Consider the following 19,615-nt stretch of genomic DNA (forward strand, 5'->3'; position numbering starts at 1 on the left):
ACTTATTATCTATGTTAGTTTATTGTTCTCTACTTTAAACCTTCCTTCCTTGTCTACCTCCTTTGTTCCAAAGACAAGAACGCTCCCCTTTAGGGAGCTTTTAGACTTTTGGTATTCCCATGATTGGCATCCAGTAGAAGCTCAATGGAAGCTTGTTAGAGATGATACTCTGTAACCTTACATCAATCTTTTAACCTAAGATGTCACTTTCTTTACTAATAACACAAAAGAGATGAAACACATCTCTAGCTCTTCCAGCTGTGCGTTCCATAACCTATGATGTGATACTTATCACTACAATTTTTCTCCCTCCCTTCTCCTTCAGAGATGGCCTTCTCACTCATGTCTGCCAACTCAGCCTCTGGCCTGGCACTTGTCATGATCAGCTCCTCTACACACCTCAGTCCACTTACCATTCTCCACCAGTATTCTTTGGGATTTCTCCTTAGGCATGATCCTCAGGCAGAAATTTAGCAATACAAAATTAGCAATACAAAAAAGAGTTAATCATATACTAATATATTTAACTCTTAGTAGTAAAAAAAACTTACCATATAATACAGGGCTGAGAGACTGGTTGCAGCTGCACTTTTCACTCTACTGTCCTTTTTTTCCAACATTTTAAAGATCTCTACAGCCTAGAAATCGAATATCTGAAGGTTACTACCATTGTAATACGACAGTACTCAAGCTTATGGTTGGGGAAAAGATCAGTGTTCCTGAAGGGTACGACCAGGGAAGGGCACAAAAGGCGTGGATTAACATGTTCAAGAAAACAGATTACAAGAAGAGAATTTCATTTGAGAACTAGAATTTATAAAAAAGAATAAAATGGAAATTCTGAAATTAAAAATATAATTAAGACAACAGAGCTGAAGAGAGGCCTGGTAACTGGAAGAAAGGTCAGTAGTAAGTAATGAACCTTGGAAGGCTGGGCATGGTGGCTCATCCTATAATCTCAGCACTTTGGGCTGCGGCAGAAGAACTGCTTGAGGTCAGGATTTTGAGACTAGACTGGGCATAGGCGTGAGACTCTGTCTAAAAAATAAAAATATGATGATGATAATGATAATAATAATAATGAGCCTTGGGAGTCATGTGATGCAGTTGAGTGTTTATCCTGCATAACGGGGTGGGCAATGAGGCCCTGAAAGGTTTTGCCTAAGAGACGTGATCACATTTGATCTTTACAAAATAATTCTGAGGTTTCTGCTTCTGGCCATGACTGACCAGCCTACAGAAGACCATTCTTTGACAGAGAACAACTAGAAAGATCATAGAAAATACTAAAAATATTTTCGAAGGCACTGTAGAGCGAGCTAGCAAAGCAACCAGGACTTCAAGGCCAAGGTTCCAGAAAATGTTCAGACTAAATGAAGCACGGCAAAATAGATGGCTAAAAAAAGTTCCTAGAAAAGAACACAAGAGACTTATGGGAGCATAATGAAAAGGTCTAATAGAAATGTAATTGGAGTTTCAGAAGGCCAAGAAGGAAAAATCACACAGAATTTTTCAAAACCAGTAACAGAAAATAATTCTGGAAGTATTACAAAAAGTGATCTAAAGTAGATCCAAATATAATTACATTTTTAAATCATGAGAAATGAAAGTATGTTTTTAACTGCCTGGCAGGTCTGAGACAATCCTAACCAAATAAGATGTGTGGGACGCTCAGACACTTACATGAAAGGTGAATGAGTATTCAACCTAGAAATTGCTACAGAATATCAGAAAGAAAGAATAAGGTAGAGAAAGGCGCTGGGTCTTCCTTCCTTCCTTCCTTCCTCTTAAAACAGGTTTACTGATTAGAGGATGCTTGACTCTTGGTGCCTCCTGCTCCTAGAAAGCAGCTGTGTACAAGCAAAAGTAACTGTTAGCGTTTATAATGGTTGTCAACTATAGCTGTTGCAAATGTCTGACAGATTCTGAGATGTGGGCTGTTCAGTGTTTGACCTCAAATGAAGTACCAGTAGGCAAACTGACTCCATTTTTTTGAAGGACAGAAGATTTTAAAACACTCAATTTCAGATACTTTGGTTAGAATATGAGTAAATTGTTATCCTTTTATTTGTATTATTTGCACAACAAAGTTGCCAAGCAAATTATTCTTTTAAAGGGTTTTTGATGACTTCAAAGAAAACTGATGGAAGTTTCTAGGTCAGCAGTTTATAATTCTACAAAGTAAACACTGGAAAAGAAAAACCCAAACATCATATCCTCACTTTCAAGATTCTGGCCGGGCGCGGTGGCTCAAGCCTGTAATCCCAGCACTTTGGGAGGCCGAGACGGGCGGATCACGAGGTCAGGAGATCGAGACCATCCTGGCTAACACGGTGAAACCCCGTCTCTACTAAAAAAAATACAAAAAACTAGCCAGGCGAGGTGGCGGGCACCTGTAGTCCCAGCTACTCGGGAGGCTGAGGCCTGAGAATGGCGTAAACCCAGGAGGCGGAGCTTGCAGTGAGCAGAGATCCGGCCACCGCACTCCAGCCTGGGTGACAGAGCGAGACTCCGTCTCAAAAAAAAAAAAAAAAAAAAAGATTCTATCATTTGCTTTCTTGGAAAGATCTTATAACACTGCCACAAGTTCCTTAAATGTATCTAAAAAATAATTGCTGCTAATACTGCTTATCCTATAGAAACTACCTCACTGATTCTTTATACAACCTCCACAACTATTAATATAAAAGCTACCACTGTTTTGAATCTCTAAGTTTTATAAGCTGCATTTCACTTTAAATAAGAATTGAGATAGTTTAATCTTCACTTTTAGACTGTGTCACAATAAATGGTATATTACCTTAAAATATAAGGCACTTGGACAGGTGTAACTCATATACCCATTAAACTCCCCAAAGTGTACAGGAAAAGAAAGCTATTCTCTACAACATCCACAAAACAAAACAAAAACAATGCTAACAAGCAATAAAAACAATTTTTTTTTAAAAAAAGGAGTGTTACAGTCCTTTGTATCATTCCTTTTAGAAGCGGCCATTTACATTATAGTCAAGGAAATGTGTTAATTTTTTTTTTTTTTTTGAGACGGAGTCTGGCTCTGTCGCCCAGGCTGGAGTGCAGTGGCCGGATCTCAGCTCACTGCAAGCTCCGCCTCCCGAGTTCATGCCATTCTCCTGCCTCAGCCTCCCGAGTAGCTGGGACTACAGGCGCCCGCCACCTCGCCCGGCTAGTTTTTTTGTAGTTTTAGTAGAGACGGGGTTTCACCGTGTTAGCCAGGATGGTCTCGATCTTCTGACCTCGTGATCCGCCTGTCTCGGCCTCCCAAAGTGCTGGGATTACAGGCTTGAGCCACCGCGCCCGGCCGGAAATGTGTTAAATTTTTAAATTTTGATATATACTACTTTGTAACTCATTAATAACAATACTTTAAGGCTATATTTAACATCAAATCTATTTTCTCCCAAAATGGTTATTATGAATCCAAAAAACAGTGTAATCCAAAACTATTACTTAAAAAACTTGGCAAAGGTATTTACAACTTAAAACATCCTAAATGTATATCACATGACAAACTAAAAACACTTCATATCATACGTTTCTAAACTATGATCTATTCTAAAAAGGCTACATAATTATTCTAATAAAAGGAACACTCTCGGGTATTTTTTGGCTCAAGTTTTTGTTTTGAAATAGGCTGTTTTCATAACTGTTCTCTACACGTCCATAAAGCTATATAAAATATGTTTTTAAAAGAATATTCTAAGTTTATTTATAAACGGAACTGATAAAGTGCAGTCAAAATGGCAAAACAAAAAATAAAAATAAACAATGTTAGCTTGTCTGTTTGTTTCCCTGAAAACAACGAGGAAAAGGGATCTATGTCTGTCCTGGTCTCCTTTCCCAGCTGATGCCATCTAGCTCCTGGCTTCAGCATTCCGCTGAGCCTGCCCCTACACTGAAACTGGCCTCCAGGCCAATGGCTTCATTTCATCCACTTTGGGCTTTTTGGCAGAGTCTACGTTTTCAATTACAAAAGTGGCTACAAACACCATCATTATCAAAAAGACCCATACTCTGTGATTTCAGCATTTTTTTCTTGGGAAAAAAAAAAAAAAAAAAAGTATTTAGAGCTAACTCCAGAACTACATCCTCACAGAAGACATAAATTTTTCTTTTTCACTTTGAATTGTAAATAAAGTAGTTGTCATCAAATGATTATTATGAGATACATCAACCCAATCCTTTTTCACTTAATAACATTTCTTTCAAACTAAGATTGTATTATACCCACCTCATAATACTTACAATATACAAACAAAAGAAAGACAGAGTGAAAGCAGCAATGATGAAAAGAAAGCAGAAATGGCATTTTAAAAAAATCAGTAAACCAATTGATATTAAAAACTTGAAAATGCAAATGGAACATAAGATACTTTGAATGAGAATAGCTAGGAAAGCACAGATAGATCTGAGTTCAATAGGTTTTAACATTTAAAAATTAGTGTTTATTGCTTAATAAACATAGTTTTAAAACATGAGCTATGATAATGCATTCTTAACCTTTTTTTTTTTTTTGAGACGAAGTCTCGCTCTGTGCAGTGGTGGGATCTCAGCTCACTGCAACTTCTACCTCCTGGGTTCAAGCAATTCTCCTGTCTCAGCCTCCTGAGTAGCTGGGACTACAGGCACACACCACCAGGCCCGGCTAATTTTTGTATTTTCAGTAGAGATGGGGTTTCACCATAATGGTTAGGCTGGTCTCAAAACTCTTGACCTCAGGTGATCCACCTGCCTCGGCCTCCCAAAGTGCTGAGATTACAGGTGTGAGCCACCGCGCCCGGCCTCTTAACCCCTTCTAAAAAGATCATTTAAAAATAAAATGTCAAAGGAAAACTGTGCAAACATGGTTTTCTCCATTTTGTCATCTATAACAGTATATGTCACACACAAAATTTTTTTGTCCATATAGCACTTTAGCAAGATAATGAAGACCAATTTGATTCACGTCACTTCCATATAAAAAGCATTACAACGTTAGAGAGTCACTGGAGGCATTTTTCATGACCAAGGATGTGATGATCAAATGACAGGATACTTTGAAAAGTCTTTTTCAAATGTTTTGTAAATGCTCAAAAAATTAAGCTCAGTAAATTAACATATGCAATGGAACCACCCCATAGTACTATATTAATTATAAATATGTATTTCATGAACACTAGGGTTGCTTTTTTCTACTCTCATATTCTTTGAGTAGATAGTATTCTCCCCACTTCTACTTTGTTAGTCCTTTCTGTTGTCTCCCAGAGCAAAAAGTTCTCTAAATAGGATCTAACTGGGAAGAGCTGAGTGTTCTAGGTGCTGGCATATAATGACACTAACCACTGGTGTTACAGACTAGGACATCAAGTCATTCTGTTCACTCTCTTTGGTTATCCCTCTTTCTTACAGTTGTCTAAGCCTCCTGATTGTGTGTCAGCTGTCCTAACTGAGAGACTGCCGAAGGGGGAGCACCCACTCTACCCCCACCCAAGGTAGCAAGGAAGCAGCAGTGCCAGTGAGAGATCTGCAGAGTTCTAAAACCCCATACAGCCATGTATGGACCCTTCCATTCCCAATGCAGTGTCAATGAGGAAACCAAACACAAAAAACAGACTATAAGGAAGCTGCTCTGGTGAGGATGGCAGGCTCCCGGCTTCCCATGCTCCCTAGCATAATCAGTGTTCCTAAAAACGTTATGCTTTGGGGAACACTTTGAAAACCTCTAGGGGAAAGTTAATCTCCGGAATAGAATATGGTTTATAATTTAGCAACCATGCTATACAAAGAAAGTATTTACATTTTAAGAAACAACGGCCAGGCACGGTGGCTCACGCCTGTAATCCCAGCACTTTGGGAGGCCCAGGTGGGCGGATCATGAGGTCAGGAGATCAAGACCATCCTGGCTAACACGGTGAAACCTCGTCTCTACTAAAAATATAAAAAATTAGCCAGGCATGGTAGCGGGTGCCTATAGTACCAGCTACTCGGGAGGCTGAGGCAGGAGAATGGTGTGAACCCGGGAGGCGGAGCTTGCAGTGAGCCGAGATCGCACCACTGCACTCCAGCCTAGGCAACAGAGCGAGACTCTGTCTAAAAAAAAAAAAAAAAAAAAAGAAACAACAGACAAAAATTAATAAAAGTTTAAAACTACTTTAATGAAAATTATGATAAAATAGAAATAAAAATATTAAACTTCAGAATAATCAAAGATAACATTATTCCAGAAAGGAGTTTCCCTGTTTTTATTGCTTTGACCAATTAAGATATGGAATTCCATCTGAAAAGTTTTTTAAAACTTACCTGGTTATAGTCCTTTTGTCTCAAGTATGTAACTGCTTTGTTTATTTCCAGATCATTGGCTAGCTCTACATATTGAGAAGCTTTCACCACTTCCACACACCTATAAGGGAAAGCATTAAAAAGTTTACTTGATTTCGTTTTAGTATATTGATACTGTTGGTTTTCTTAAATGTGGCTTTTCAAAGATTTTTTAAAGGGTCCCTAGTACTCTGTAAAGGTAAGCACTTGATTTGCTCCAACACAGGTTTTAAGTTACTGAAGTCTTCAGTTCAAAATTACTTTTCTTATCCAATTTATCATTAGTCTATTTTAATTTCTAATCAATTTAAGTAAAAATTGGATTGATATCTACATTCTCATTTTTGAATTAACTATTGTAACAATTTCAATTTGTAACATGAGTTTCCATATATTTTTCCATCTTAAATGCTCTCATGGTGAGAAAAATTCTACAGAACTTATAGAATATATCTAATTTGTGCCCCAACTTAAATAGATCTGTTTATGAAAGCATAAAACATTTGCTGTTTACTCTATATCAGGGGCAGTGCTAATTGCTTTACAAGCATTAATACGTTTAACCCTCACAACAACCCTAAAAGGATTATTTTTATTTTATAGCTAGGAAAATGGAAGATCTGAGATCACATTGATTACAACAAATGTACCACACTGGAATGGTATACTGGTGAGGGAGGCTCTGGGTAGGAAGTGGGGAAAGTATATGGAAACTCTGTACATTCTGCTCAATTATGCTAAGAAACTAAAACTGCTCTAAAGAAAAAAAAGTCTTTTGATTTTTGACTTTTTTAAAAAAGTCTTTTTTGTTTTAATCTCAGCAGGTTTTTGGAAAATTGATAAGTTGGTTTTAAAATCTATGTGGAAATGAGAAAAACCAAGCATACTCAAGGTAATCCTCAGTAACAAGGTTGGAGGACTTATACTGACTGCTCTAGTTTGTGCAGGCTGCTATAACAAAATACCATAAACTCAGCCGAGCGTAGTGGCTCACACCTGTAATCCCAGCAGTTTGGGAGGCCAAGGTGGGCAGATCACTTGAGGCCAGAAGTTTGGGACCAGGCTGGCCAATATGGCTAAATCCTGTCTTTACTAAAAATACAAAGCTTAGTCACATGTGGTGGCACTGTGCCTTTAGTCCCAGATACTTGGGAGGCTAAGTTACAAGAATTTCTTGAAACTAGGGAGGTGGAGGTTGCAGTGAGCCAAGATTGCGCCACTGCACTCTAGCCTGGGTGACAGAGCAAGGCTCTGTCTAAAAAACAAACAAACAAAAATACCAAACCATAAACTAGGCAGCCCAAACAACAGACATTTATTTTTCACAGTTATGAAGACTGAGAAGTCCAAGAACAAGACGCCAGCAGGGTGGCTGTCTGGTGAGGGCCCACTTCCTGGTTCACAGAATGCTGTCTTTTTGCTGTGTCCTCACATAACAGTAGGGGCTAGCTAGCTCTCCAGAGTCTCCTTTCATAAGGGCATTAATCCCATTCAAAAAGTATCCTACCAGCTGGGTGCGGTGGCTCACGCCTGTAATCCCAGCACTTTGGGAGGCTGAGGCAGGCGGATCACGAGGTCAGGAGATTGAGACCATCCTGGCTAACATGGTGAAATCCCATCTCTATTAAAATACAAAAAACTAGCCAGGAATGGTGGCATGCGCCTGTAGCCCCAGCTACTCAGGAGGCTGAGGCAGGGGAATTGCTTGAATCCGGGAGGTGGAGATTGCAGTGAGCCGAGATCGCGCCACTGCACTCCAGCCTGGCGACAGAGTAAGACTCCGTCTCAAAAAATAAAAATAAAAATAAAGCGTCCTACCTTCATGTCCTAATCACCTCGAAAGGGACGACCTCCTAATACTATCACCTTGGGGGTTAGGATTTCAACATATGAATGTTGGGGGAACATAAATATTCAGATCATAGCACTCCAGATACCAAGTGTTACTATAAACTATAGAAATGTAAGCAATGTGGTTTGACTGCAAGAGTAGAGAAATGGACCAAAGGGATTGAATAAAGAGTCTACAAACAGACTAATGTATAGTCACTTGGTATATATCAAAGGTGACATTACAGTGCAGTGGAAAAAGTAAACTATTTTCCATAAATGATGCTGGGTTAACTGGATAGCCCTATTACAGAAAAGAAGAGAGAGAGAAAAGAAAAAAAAAAACTTGACCTTACTTCATACTACACACAAAAATCAATTCCATATAGATACTATATCTAAATGTGAAAAGTAAAACCTCTAGAATATAGGAAAATATTTTCATGAAGTTGGGGTATGCAAAAGTTGCCTTAAAAGGACACAAAAAGAACTAACCAAAGAAATACAAACAAGGGCAAAAGTCTTGAATGGGCACTTCTCAAAAAATAATATTCATATGGCAAATAAACATATAAAATCAGCTGTCAGTGAAATGCAAATTAAAACTACAATGAGATGCCACCAGTATGGCTGGCTAAAATGAAAAAATACAAAATACACCAAGTATTTGTAAACTATTCGAATTTTCATGCACTCTTGGTGGGGGTGAAAACAAGGATAGGAACTTTGGAAAACTGTTTAGCGGTATCAAAGCTGAACATACACACACCCTAGGACCAAGCCATTTCACTCATAGGTATATATGTAACAGAAATGTAGGCACCACCCACCAAGAGACATGCACAATTGTACCGTAATATTGATAGGAGCATTTACAACAGGTACAAACTGCAAATCACAATGCCCAGTCCCATTGAAATGGATACATTTTTACATATTAATACCATGAACTACTAGATAGCAATGAAAATGAACAAACCACAGCTACGTGCGAGGACATGGACAACACTTACAAACACAAAGTAAAAGAAGTCATATGTAGAAGAATATGTACAGTACAATCCATTTATATAATGCTTTTAAAACCTGGCAAAACTAAATTATGGATGCCTGCTTAGGTGGTTAAAGTATGAAGAAAAGCAAGGAAGTGATTATCATCAAAGTCACTCTTTAGACTTGGATAGCCAGTGATTAGGATTGGCATTTTGCAAGTTGCTAACAATGTTCTATTCTTTAAATTGTACTTATTAGGGTATGTAATGCTTAAACGTTTGTTTGTTTTGTGATGTATCATTGAGCTGAGTTACCATTTTGGATAATTTTTTGTATGTTTATATTTAACAAACATAAACAATCCCGAAAAAAGGTTAAAAATAATTTAATAGTATACAAATAAGTTAACAGAAATACAGTAAGAATGCCAGAAGAATTCATAGTAAAAATTGCAAGTAATTGCAGAACTAAGTTTTCTCTTCTGTTTTTTCAGTAAAACTGTGGGATTATATGTAATTTCCATTACACATGACAGTTACCTGGACAGCATTAAAAAAATGTAGATGCTCTATCCCATTTAAGACCAACCGAATATCTGTTTTTAGTGAGTTCTTCAGTCAGTGGCATTCAAGAACTATTTGCATAGTACAGAGCAATGGTTCTGTATGTGGGATTTATATCACAGAACCCCTTAGGAGGCTTTATAAATACTGATCCCTCTGTCCCAACGCCCAGAAATTCTGATTCAACTAGTCTACGGTGCAGCCTGTGTGTTAGGACTATTAAAAATTCCCTGATTTTAATATGCAGTCATAACACTGGTAAAGAGTTACAGTATAGTAGGTATCAGAATCACTTGGGGAGGCTTGACGCAAATGCAAATACTCACTCCAGACCTCGGAACCCTGACTCAGATCTACAGAGAAAGATGTAGGAAGCCAGATTATCTGCACTTTTAACAAGTAACCAGGGCAATTCCAATGAACAACAATCATATGCTACGTAAGAAAGTTTTGATCCAGCCGGGGGCAGTGGCTCAAGCCTGGAATCCCAGCACTTTGGGAGGCTGAGGCGGGCGGATCATGAGGTCAGGAGATCGAGACCATCCTGGCTAACATGGTGAAACCTCGTCTCTACTAAAAATACAAAAAATTAGCTGGGCGTGGTGGCGGGCGCCTGTAGTCCCAGCTACTCGGGAGGCTGAGCTGGGAGAATGGCGTGAACCCAGGAGGCAGAGGTTGCAGTGAGTGGAGATTGTGCCACTGCACTCCAGCCTGGGCGACAGAACAAGACTCCATCTCAAAAAAAAAAAAAAATGCTTTGGTCCAGGACCAACCACATAGACAACAGTGGTCCCATAAGATAATGGTGCTGAAAAATTCCTGTTGCCAAATGACATCCTAGGTGCTGTAACACAGCATCACAACATTTGTGGTGATGTTGGTGTAAACAAACCTACTGCATTGTGTCAGTCTTATGAAAGCACAGCACATACAACTATATACAGTACATACTTGATAATAAACGATTATGTTACTGGTTTACGTATTTACTGTACAGTAAGGCATTGCTTGATGATGGGGATATGTTCTGAGAACTGTGTCATCAGGCAATTTCGTCATTGTGGAAATATCATAGGGTGTACTTACACAAACCTATATGGCATGGCCTACAACACACCGAGGCTATACAGTATAGCCTACTGCTCCTAGGCTACAACCCTCCACAGCATGTTACTATATTGAATACTATAAGCAAATATAACACAATGGTAAGTATTTGTATATCTAAATCTATCTGAACATAGAAAAGGTACAATTAAAATATGGTATAAAAGATTTTTAAAATGTCATGCTTGTATAGGGTACTTACCATGAATGGAGCTTCCAGGAATGGAAGTTGCTTTGGATGAGTCACAAAATAAACTCTGAGTGAATGTGAAGGCCTAGGCTATTACTGCACACTTTTCTACAACTGGCAGCACAGGTTTGTTTATATCAGCATCACCACAAACAAGTGAATAATGCATTGTGCTACAATTTCGAGGCAGCTACGATGTCACTAGGTGATAGGAATTTTTCAGCTTCCTATCTTACCAGACCACTGTTATATGTGTGGTCCATTATTGACTGAAATGTGGTATATAACTACTTTATTTACAAAATAACATGAGTAATAAGAAAAAAATCTTATTAGGAACTTTAAAATAGCTTATATTAATCTTAACATATAATATTATCTGCTTGATAAATATGAATCAACATTTATATTCATTTTTCTAATGACAATTTAAATTTAAAAGTATAAATTGTGAAAACAACCATATCCATGCAGTAGTATAGACTTTCTCTCTTACCAATCATAACCTGCAGCAAACGATGTTTCAATTACAGGAGCAATGAGTTTTGCAGATGTCACAATGTATTTTTCTGCCATGGCTTTCCTATGTCAAATAAACCAAAAAGTTGTATTTAGAGATACAGTATAAAATAGTTTAGATTTATTTCCTAAAATTTAAGTGTAAACATTATCAAAACTAACATACCACAAAAGCCTACTAAACAATGGACAGCTACCATAGAAATCTATTTACGACTCAGGTTTAAAACCATGACTAGGAAATGTGATTAGCAAGCCATGATTGCCTGCTGGGTCAACGGTGTTCATTTCTTTTCTTTTTCTGCTTTATGATGTCATCTGACAAACTGAAAAGATACTGGCGAAACACAAGGCCTTGCAGCGGAGCTTACATAGCCTACACTGCAGACAGGAAAGTAAAGAGTGAAATTACCACTGAAGAAATTGTGTGTGGTAAAGAGTAAAACTGAATTACTACTTGTTGCTTTTGTATGTATATATGTGTATCTATATCTATGTGTGTATATGTATATGTACATGTACATATATAAAATGTGTATCGTCAAGGTTACTGGAAAATCCCCAAGTGCTTTTCAAAGTGGATGTAACAATTTATAGTGGTGGGTAAAAGTTCTCTTAGTCATTTCTTCTCGAATTTATATATAAGTAGTGGTTTTTAAAATGGACTCAAAATGTAATATATTTTGTAACTTGTTCCTGATACAATGCTGTATTAATACAGAAATAATCTTTCCAGGTGTGGCGCAGTGGCTTATGCTTGTAATCCCAGCACTTTGGGACGCCAAGGCAGGTGGATCACAAGGTCATGATATCGAGACCATCCTGGCTAGCATGGTGAAATCCCGTCTCTACCAACAATACAAAAAATTAGCCAGGTGTGTTGGCAGGTGCCTGTAGTCCCAGCTACTCCGGAGGCTGAGGCAGGAGAATGGCGTGAACCCGGGATGCGGAGCTTGCAGTGAGCCAAGATTGGGCCACTGCACGCCAGCCTGGGTGACAGAGTGAGACTCTGTCTCAAAACAAACAAACAAACAAAATAATCTTTCCAAGTCATTAAAAATTCATCTTGTTATTCTTTCTTTTGAACTTTGAGACAACTATAGATTCACATGCATTTGTAAAAAATAATGGAGATTCCATGTACCCTTTACCCAGTTTCCTCCAACAGTAACATCTTTCAAATATCACAACAAGATTACTGTTGATACAGTCAAGACACAGAATATTTCCACTATATTTCCATTCCTTGTTTCCCTCCAACTCCCACCCCTTCTTCATCTCCTAACAACCACTAATCTGATCTCCAGTTCTACAATTTTATGATTTTGAGTGTTATATATAAACAATAAGATTATATATAATCTTCTGGAATTGGCTATTTTCGCACAGTATACTTCCCTTCAAATCTATCCAAATTGTTGCATGTATCAATAGTTCATTCCTTTTTGTTGCTGAGTAATATCCATGTTATATGTCAACTGTTACAGAAAAAGCATGACAAAATTCAACACCCACTCATCATAAAAACATAAGAAATAAGAGAGAGCTTTGTCAATATTACTGAATCGTGATTTTTCCTTAGTTTGTTAGGAATTACGTTGGTGAATTACGTTGATTTAAAAATAATGACGCAAACTTGCAACCTTGGAATTAATCCTACTTGGTCATGGCGTGTAATTTTAAAAACATATTTCTGAATTTTTAAAAAACAGCTTTATAGGGATATAACTCATATACCATACAGCTCACCCAATATAAAGTCTACAATGCAATGGTTTAGGTATATTCACAGATTTGTGCAACAAGCACCACAATCGCTTTTGAAACATTTTCATCATCCCAAAAAGAAACACAGTGTCCATTAGCAGAGACTTCCCTGTGCCTATCCAGCCCCTGGCAACCACTAATCTACTTTCTGTCTTTATAGATTTGCCTAATTTGTACCTTTCATATAAACAGAATCACAAAACATGTGGTCTTTTTGTGACTGGCTTCTTTCATGTATCATGTTTTCAAGGTTCATCTGTATTGTATTGGTTGGTGCAAAGTAATTGCATTCAATGGGAAAAACCGCAATTACTTTTACACCCACCTAATAGCATGTAACAGTACTTCATTCCTTTATACGGCTGAATAACATTCCATATTATGGACAGATCATATTATTATTTACACATTCATTAATTGTTGCACATTTGGATTATTTCTAATCTTTGATATTATGAATAATATCACTATGAAAATCTGTATACAAGTTGTCATGTGGACATATACTCTAATTACTTTCGGGTAAATATCTAGAAGTAAAATTGCTGGGTTATATGGTAAGTCTATGCTTAACCTTTTGGGGCACTTCTAGGCTGTTTTACAAAGCACCATTTTATACTCCCACCATCAGCATTTAAGAGTTCCAATTTCTCCATACTCTTGCCAATACTTGTTACTTTCTTTTTTATTATAGCATACTAGTAGGTGTGAAGTAGTATCTCACTGCGTTTTCAGCTGCATTTCCCTACCAATTACTGAAGTTCAGCATCTTTTCACGTGTGTATTGGACTTCTGTGTAATGTCCAGCAGAGGAAGGAGACACTCCACCTTGCCACTGCCAGGTGAAGGTGGAAATCCAGCCCCTGACACATGGCCTCCGTTGACACCCAGAATAGGCAGGGGGTCCTTGTATCTGTTGGGCAGGGTGGAGAGTTCTTGCTTCCCAAATAGTTCTTGAACTTCCCAAATAGTTCTTGCTTCCCAAATAGTCCATCCTACTAATATCATGATGGGAGGGCTTTGCTACAACTGGGTGACAGTTAAAGCCCTGACGCTCCTCTGACACAACCCAAGGAGAAAGGATTCGGGGGTACGTCAGTACTGCTGGGTAGGGATGGAATTCCAGGCTCCCCATATGTCATCCACTGACATCAGAGGAATGGAACAGCCTTTAGGGGTTAAAGTCTTAGCTCCCCACTTCGCCTTTTCTGACACCACCCCAGTTGTACTTTTAATCCCCCCCCCCCAATCTCCAGGGAAGGGAGAAAGGCTACAGACTGAGTTCAATCACCACTGGCCAATGATAAAAACCAGTCATGCCTACCTACATCATGAAACCTCCATAAAAACCCTAAATGACACAGTTCAGAGAGTTTCCAGGTTTATGAACACACGGAGGTGCTGGAAGGGTGGTGCACCCAGAGAGTGCATAGAAGCTCTGCACTACTTCCCCCATATTCTGCCCTATACACCTCTTCCATTTGATTGTCTCTGAGTTGTATGCTTTGTAATAAAGTGGTAAGTATAAATAAAGTATTTTCCTGAGTTTCGTGAGCTCTTCTAGAAAACTACTGACCCTGAGAAGGGGGTAGTGGGAGCCCTCCATTCATAGCAGGTCAGTCAGGAGTTCAGGAGGCCCAGGCTTACAACTGGCATCTATAGTTAGGAACAGGGAGCAGTATTGTGGGACTAAGCCCTTGGTGTCCAAGGAATTGGATAATTGGTTGTTGGTGTGAGAAAAACCACACATTTGGTGTCAGAAGTGTTGTAAGTAGAAACAGGTTGTAGTACCATATTAGAGGAAGGAAGAAACAAAATAAATAGAATTTTGTCTATGAGAGCTAATACTTAATTGTGAGGCAGGATAAAAAAATAAAGACGTCATTTCATTTTTGAAGTAAAGGTGAGATAAACAAATCTCCAGTAATGTACCAAACGCAGAGGGAAGCAACTGACGGAGTAACTGAGACGGAGTAACTGAGATCAGCACGAGCACTGATTATTCTGAACGAGAAAAGAGGGAAACAACTGACAGAGTAACTGAGACGGAGTAACTGAGATGAGCACGAGCACTGATTGTTCTGAATGAGAAAAGAGAGCCAGTAAGTACAAAAATGAAATAATAGCACTACTCAAGAAATATACTGAATATAACAAGTTCTGTAAGAAATAGTATGCACATTCAACCCTTTTATAAAAATTAAAACTAAGTTATTTTAAGTTTCAAATATTAAGTATCTTACTGCTAAACATTAATTAAATAATGTAACTAATAACTACACTATTAAGTTTAAAATACTACCTTTCACGTTCCATTTGCCTGAGGTGATCATTTTTTATAGCTTCAGTTACTAAGTTAGTATGAGGATCATCCTGGTAAAATAAAATGAAAGAAAAAAAGAATAATTCAGAAGTAAACAGCAAGAACTTAATTTTTGTTTTGTTTTGTTTTGAGATATAGCCTCACTCTATTGCCCAGGCTGGAGTGCAGTGGCATGATCATGGCTCAATGCAGCCTTCACCTCCCTGGGCTCAGGTGATCCTCCCACCTCAGCCTCCCAAGTAGCTGGGACTACAGGGCCATGCCATGATGCCTGGCTAACTTTTGCATTTTTTGTAGAGATGGGGTTTCACCATTTTGCCCAGGCTGGTCTTCAATTCCTGGGCTCAAGCGATCTGCTCACCTCAGCCTTTCAAAGGATTGGGATTACAGGCATAAGCCACCATGTCCAGCCAAGAACTTGAATTTCCAATAAGCCTCCCCACTAATTAGTTTTAAAAAATAGAAAGTAAATTAATCCTTCTGTTTTCCCTTATGTAAATTAGAACTTTCTTTATTCATATTTCTGATTACCAATCACATTCCCCATTGAACTCACCTAGAGTCTAAGAAGCTGATAAAAGGATCAGGATGGAAAGATTAGGACCAAGTACACAGAAGCTGTGGTTGTTAGTACAAATATGTAATACTTTAATTCTAAACCCAAATATAAATGCTTCAATCATCAATTGCTTAGTATGATCCATATCTCTACTCCCCATTAAAAACACAGATGATTTCTACAACATACATTTTTTCTCAATATGAAAACAATATATAACAATTAACATTTGCCCAGCACCTAACTGTCTTCCACGTGCTCCATGGTTTGTTTGGTTAGTTTTGTTTTGAGACAGTCTTGCTCTGTTGCCCAGACTGGAACACTGTGGCATGATCATGGGTCACTGCAGCCTCAACTTGAGCCTAGCTCAAGCCATCTTCCCACTCAGCTTCTCGAGTAGGTGGGACTATAGACATGCGCCACCATGCCTGGCTAATTTTTTATTTTTTTGTTTGTTATTTTACTTTTGAGACAAGGTCTCACTCTGTCATCCAGGCTGGAGGACAGTGTTGTGATCACAACCCTTGACCTCCCTGGGCTTAGATGACCCTCCCATCTCAGCCTCCAGAGTAGCTGGGACTATAGGTGCACACCACCATGGCTGTCTAATTTTTTATTTCTTTGAGACAAAGTCTTACTCTGTCACCCAAGCTAGTGTGCAGGGGTGTGATCACGGCTCACTGCAGCCTTGACCTCCTCAGGCTCAGGTGATCCTCCCACCTCAGCCTCCCAAGTAGCTGGGACTACAGGAGTGCAACATCAAGCTCGGCTAATTTTCATATTTTTTTGTAGAATTTCGACATGTTGCACAGGCTGGTCTTGAACTCCCAGGCCCAAGCAATCCTCCCACCTCGGCCTCCTAAAGTGCTGGGATTACAGGTATGCGCCACTGTGCCCAGCCGGCAGCTACTATTTTAAGCATTTCACATGCATTACTCATTTAATCCTCACCTATAATCCTCACCCTAACCCTATAAGATAGGTTATAATAGTCAGTCCCATTACATATATAAAAGAACGGAGGCACAGGGAGAGTAAGAGCTGAGTAGTAGAGCCAAGGCATCTGGCTTCAGAGCCTATACTCTTTAGCCACTTGCTACACTACCCTTATAATCTTTTTTTTTTTTTTTTTGAGATAGAGTTTTGCTCTTGTCACCCAGGCTGGAGTGAATGGTGCAATCTTGGCTCCTGCAACCTAAAACTCACAGGCTCAAGTGATTCTCCTGCCTCAGCCTCCCAAGCAACTGGGATTACAGGCACCCGCCACCATGCCCACCAGCTAATATAATCTATTAAGAAAATCTATTAAAAGTTCAACTCTGTGAAATTGAAAATATATCATTTTTATCTAAAAATAGAGGCAATTTCATATGGTTTTACTTAATATAAACTAATATATAGTATGCCAATATTTTATTTGTAAAAATCTGGAAAACATTTCAAAACCTTTTACAATCTTATAGCTCAGAAGCTACTGTTTCTATACTGGTCTGGATGCTTCCAGTTGATGGTCATGTATAGGTGTGCATGTCTGTATGTTCCCACTTAACACTATACGGTATTTCCCTAGGTGTTTGAAAATAGGTGTGCATGTCTGTATGTTCCCACTTAACACTATACAATATTTCCCTAGGTGTTTGAAAATAGTTGTGCTTGTCTGTATGTTCCCACTTAACATTATAGAGCATTTCCCTAGGTGTTTGAAAATAGGTGTGCATGTCTGTATGTTCCCACTTAACACTATACAATATTTCCCTAGGTGTTTGAAAATACGACTTTTGATAGTTGCATTATGTTCCACTCTATGACTAAGGATAAGGAATTTATTTCATTTTTTTTTTTTTTCCAAGACAGAGTCTTGCTTTGTCACCCAGGCTGGAGTGCAGTGGCACAATCTCGGCTCACTGCAACCTCCACCTCCCAAGTTCAAGCAATTCTCCTGCCTCAGCCTCCCAAGTAGCTGAGATTACAGGCTCCCGCCACCACATCCAGCTAATTTTTATATTTTCAGTAGAGACAGGGTTTCGCCATGTTGGTCAGGCTGGTCTCGAACTACTGACCTCACAATCTGTCCGCCTCAGCCTCCCAAAGTGCTGGGATTACAGGCATGAGCCACCACGCCCAGCCTTCACTCTTGATATATTTAGTACACGGTTGAGGTTCCCTCTGCTCCACAATGGCTCTTAATAGATGAGATAAGGATTTGGAGGTTTCTTGGTCAGATATTACTCTTGGCTGGGCTCACACCTGTAATCCCAGCACTTTGGGAAGTGGAGGCAGGTGGATCACATGAAGCCAGGAGTTCTAGACCAGCCTGGGCAACATGGCAAAACCCCTTCTCTACTAAAAATAAAAAACTTAGCCAGGCATGGTGGCACATGCCTAGAATCCCAGCTACTCAGGAGGCCGAGGCATGAGAATTGCCGGAGCCTGGGAGGCAGAGACTGCAGGTAACTGAGACGACACCACTGCACTCCAGCTTAATGAATGACATGGAATCTTCTTTTTTAATGATTTTTTGAACTAAAATTGTGCAGTCTGTTTTAACCATAATCTCTACCCCATTTCAATAGAGTCTCATTCTCAACCCAATTTAAATAACAAATGAAATACATCAATAATAAAACACATTGGTACAGGCCTGGGAGAAACCCAAGAAGTCATCTATTCTGGCTTTCTCATTCTGAGAACAGAAAAGCACAGATAACTGGAAAGTGGCTACAGAAATGTCTTTTTCCTACTCACACTTGGTGAAATATATTTATCTTCATCAATTTCTAATGGAACAGCAATCAACTTTTGGAATGCTTTCTTCATTTTTTCTCGGTCTCCAACAGCAAAATAACAGATAGTGAGGTTGTAGCCTGCCTTCAGATTTGGTGCCATGCTCATTATGTGCTCATATGAATTAATAGCATCCGAATACTGACCAGCCTGAATAAATGTAACTCCAATGTTCTGCATTATTTTAATCCTAAAAGAAAAATACATGGATTAGCTTTAAAATTCTTAACTCTTTAGTATGGCATTCAAGCCATTCCACAAAGAGTTTTCTTTTTTCCTCTCCCACTTTACTTCTTTTTTGTTTTGTTAAAGCGTTACTGATAAAAGCTTTATATACATACCATAAAATTCACTCATTTTAAGTATATGATTCAATAATTATTGCTGTATTTATATAGTTGTGGAACTATAACCACATCCCTATTTTAATTTGTTTCCATTACCCTAAAAATAAAACCTGTGCTCATTAACAGTCATTCCCCATTCTTATCCCCAGCCCTAGGTAACCATTAGTCTTTTTTTTTTTTTTTTTAAGACAGGGTCTCCCTGTGTCACTCAGGCTGGAATGCAGTGGCATGATCTCTGCTCACTGAAACCTCCGAATCCTGAGTTCAAGCAATTCTCCCGCCTCAGCCTCCTGAGTAGCTGGGATTACAGGCACATGC

General features: G+C 38.8%; 1 protein-coding gene across 9 annotated transcripts in view; it reads right to left on the minus strand.

The window, feature by feature from the left end:
- IFT88 (intraflagellar transport 88) overlaps nucleotides 1-19,615 on the minus strand; it is a 116,084-nt gene that overhangs the window by 67,223 nt on the left and 29,246 nt on the right. For all 9 annotated transcript variants that reach the window (XR_012091696.1, XR_005236572.2, XM_008021649.3 and 6 more), the window contains 5 exons: nucleotides 18,912-19,140; nucleotides 15,587-15,657; nucleotides 11,495-11,581; nucleotides 6,298-6,397; nucleotides 552-638 (listed from right to left, as the gene is read on the minus strand). Coding sequence is in view for 7 of the 9 variants with exons in the window: in XM_008021649.3 (XP_008019840.1) it covers nucleotides 552-638; nucleotides 6,298-6,397; nucleotides 11,495-11,581; nucleotides 15,587-15,657; nucleotides 18,912-19,140 (574 nt within the window). In the remaining 2 variants the exon portion in view is untranslated. The remainder of the gene's footprint in view (nucleotides 1-551; nucleotides 639-6,297; nucleotides 6,398-11,494; nucleotides 11,582-15,586; nucleotides 15,658-18,911; nucleotides 19,141-19,615) is intronic.

The sequence above is a fragment of the Chlorocebus sabaeus genome, chromosome 3, assembly GCF_047675955.1.
Source record: "Chlorocebus sabaeus isolate Y175 chromosome 3, mChlSab1.0.hap1, whole genome shotgun sequence".
Classification (NCBI taxonomy): Eukaryota; Metazoa; Chordata; class Mammalia; order Primates; family Cercopithecidae; genus Chlorocebus; species Chlorocebus sabaeus.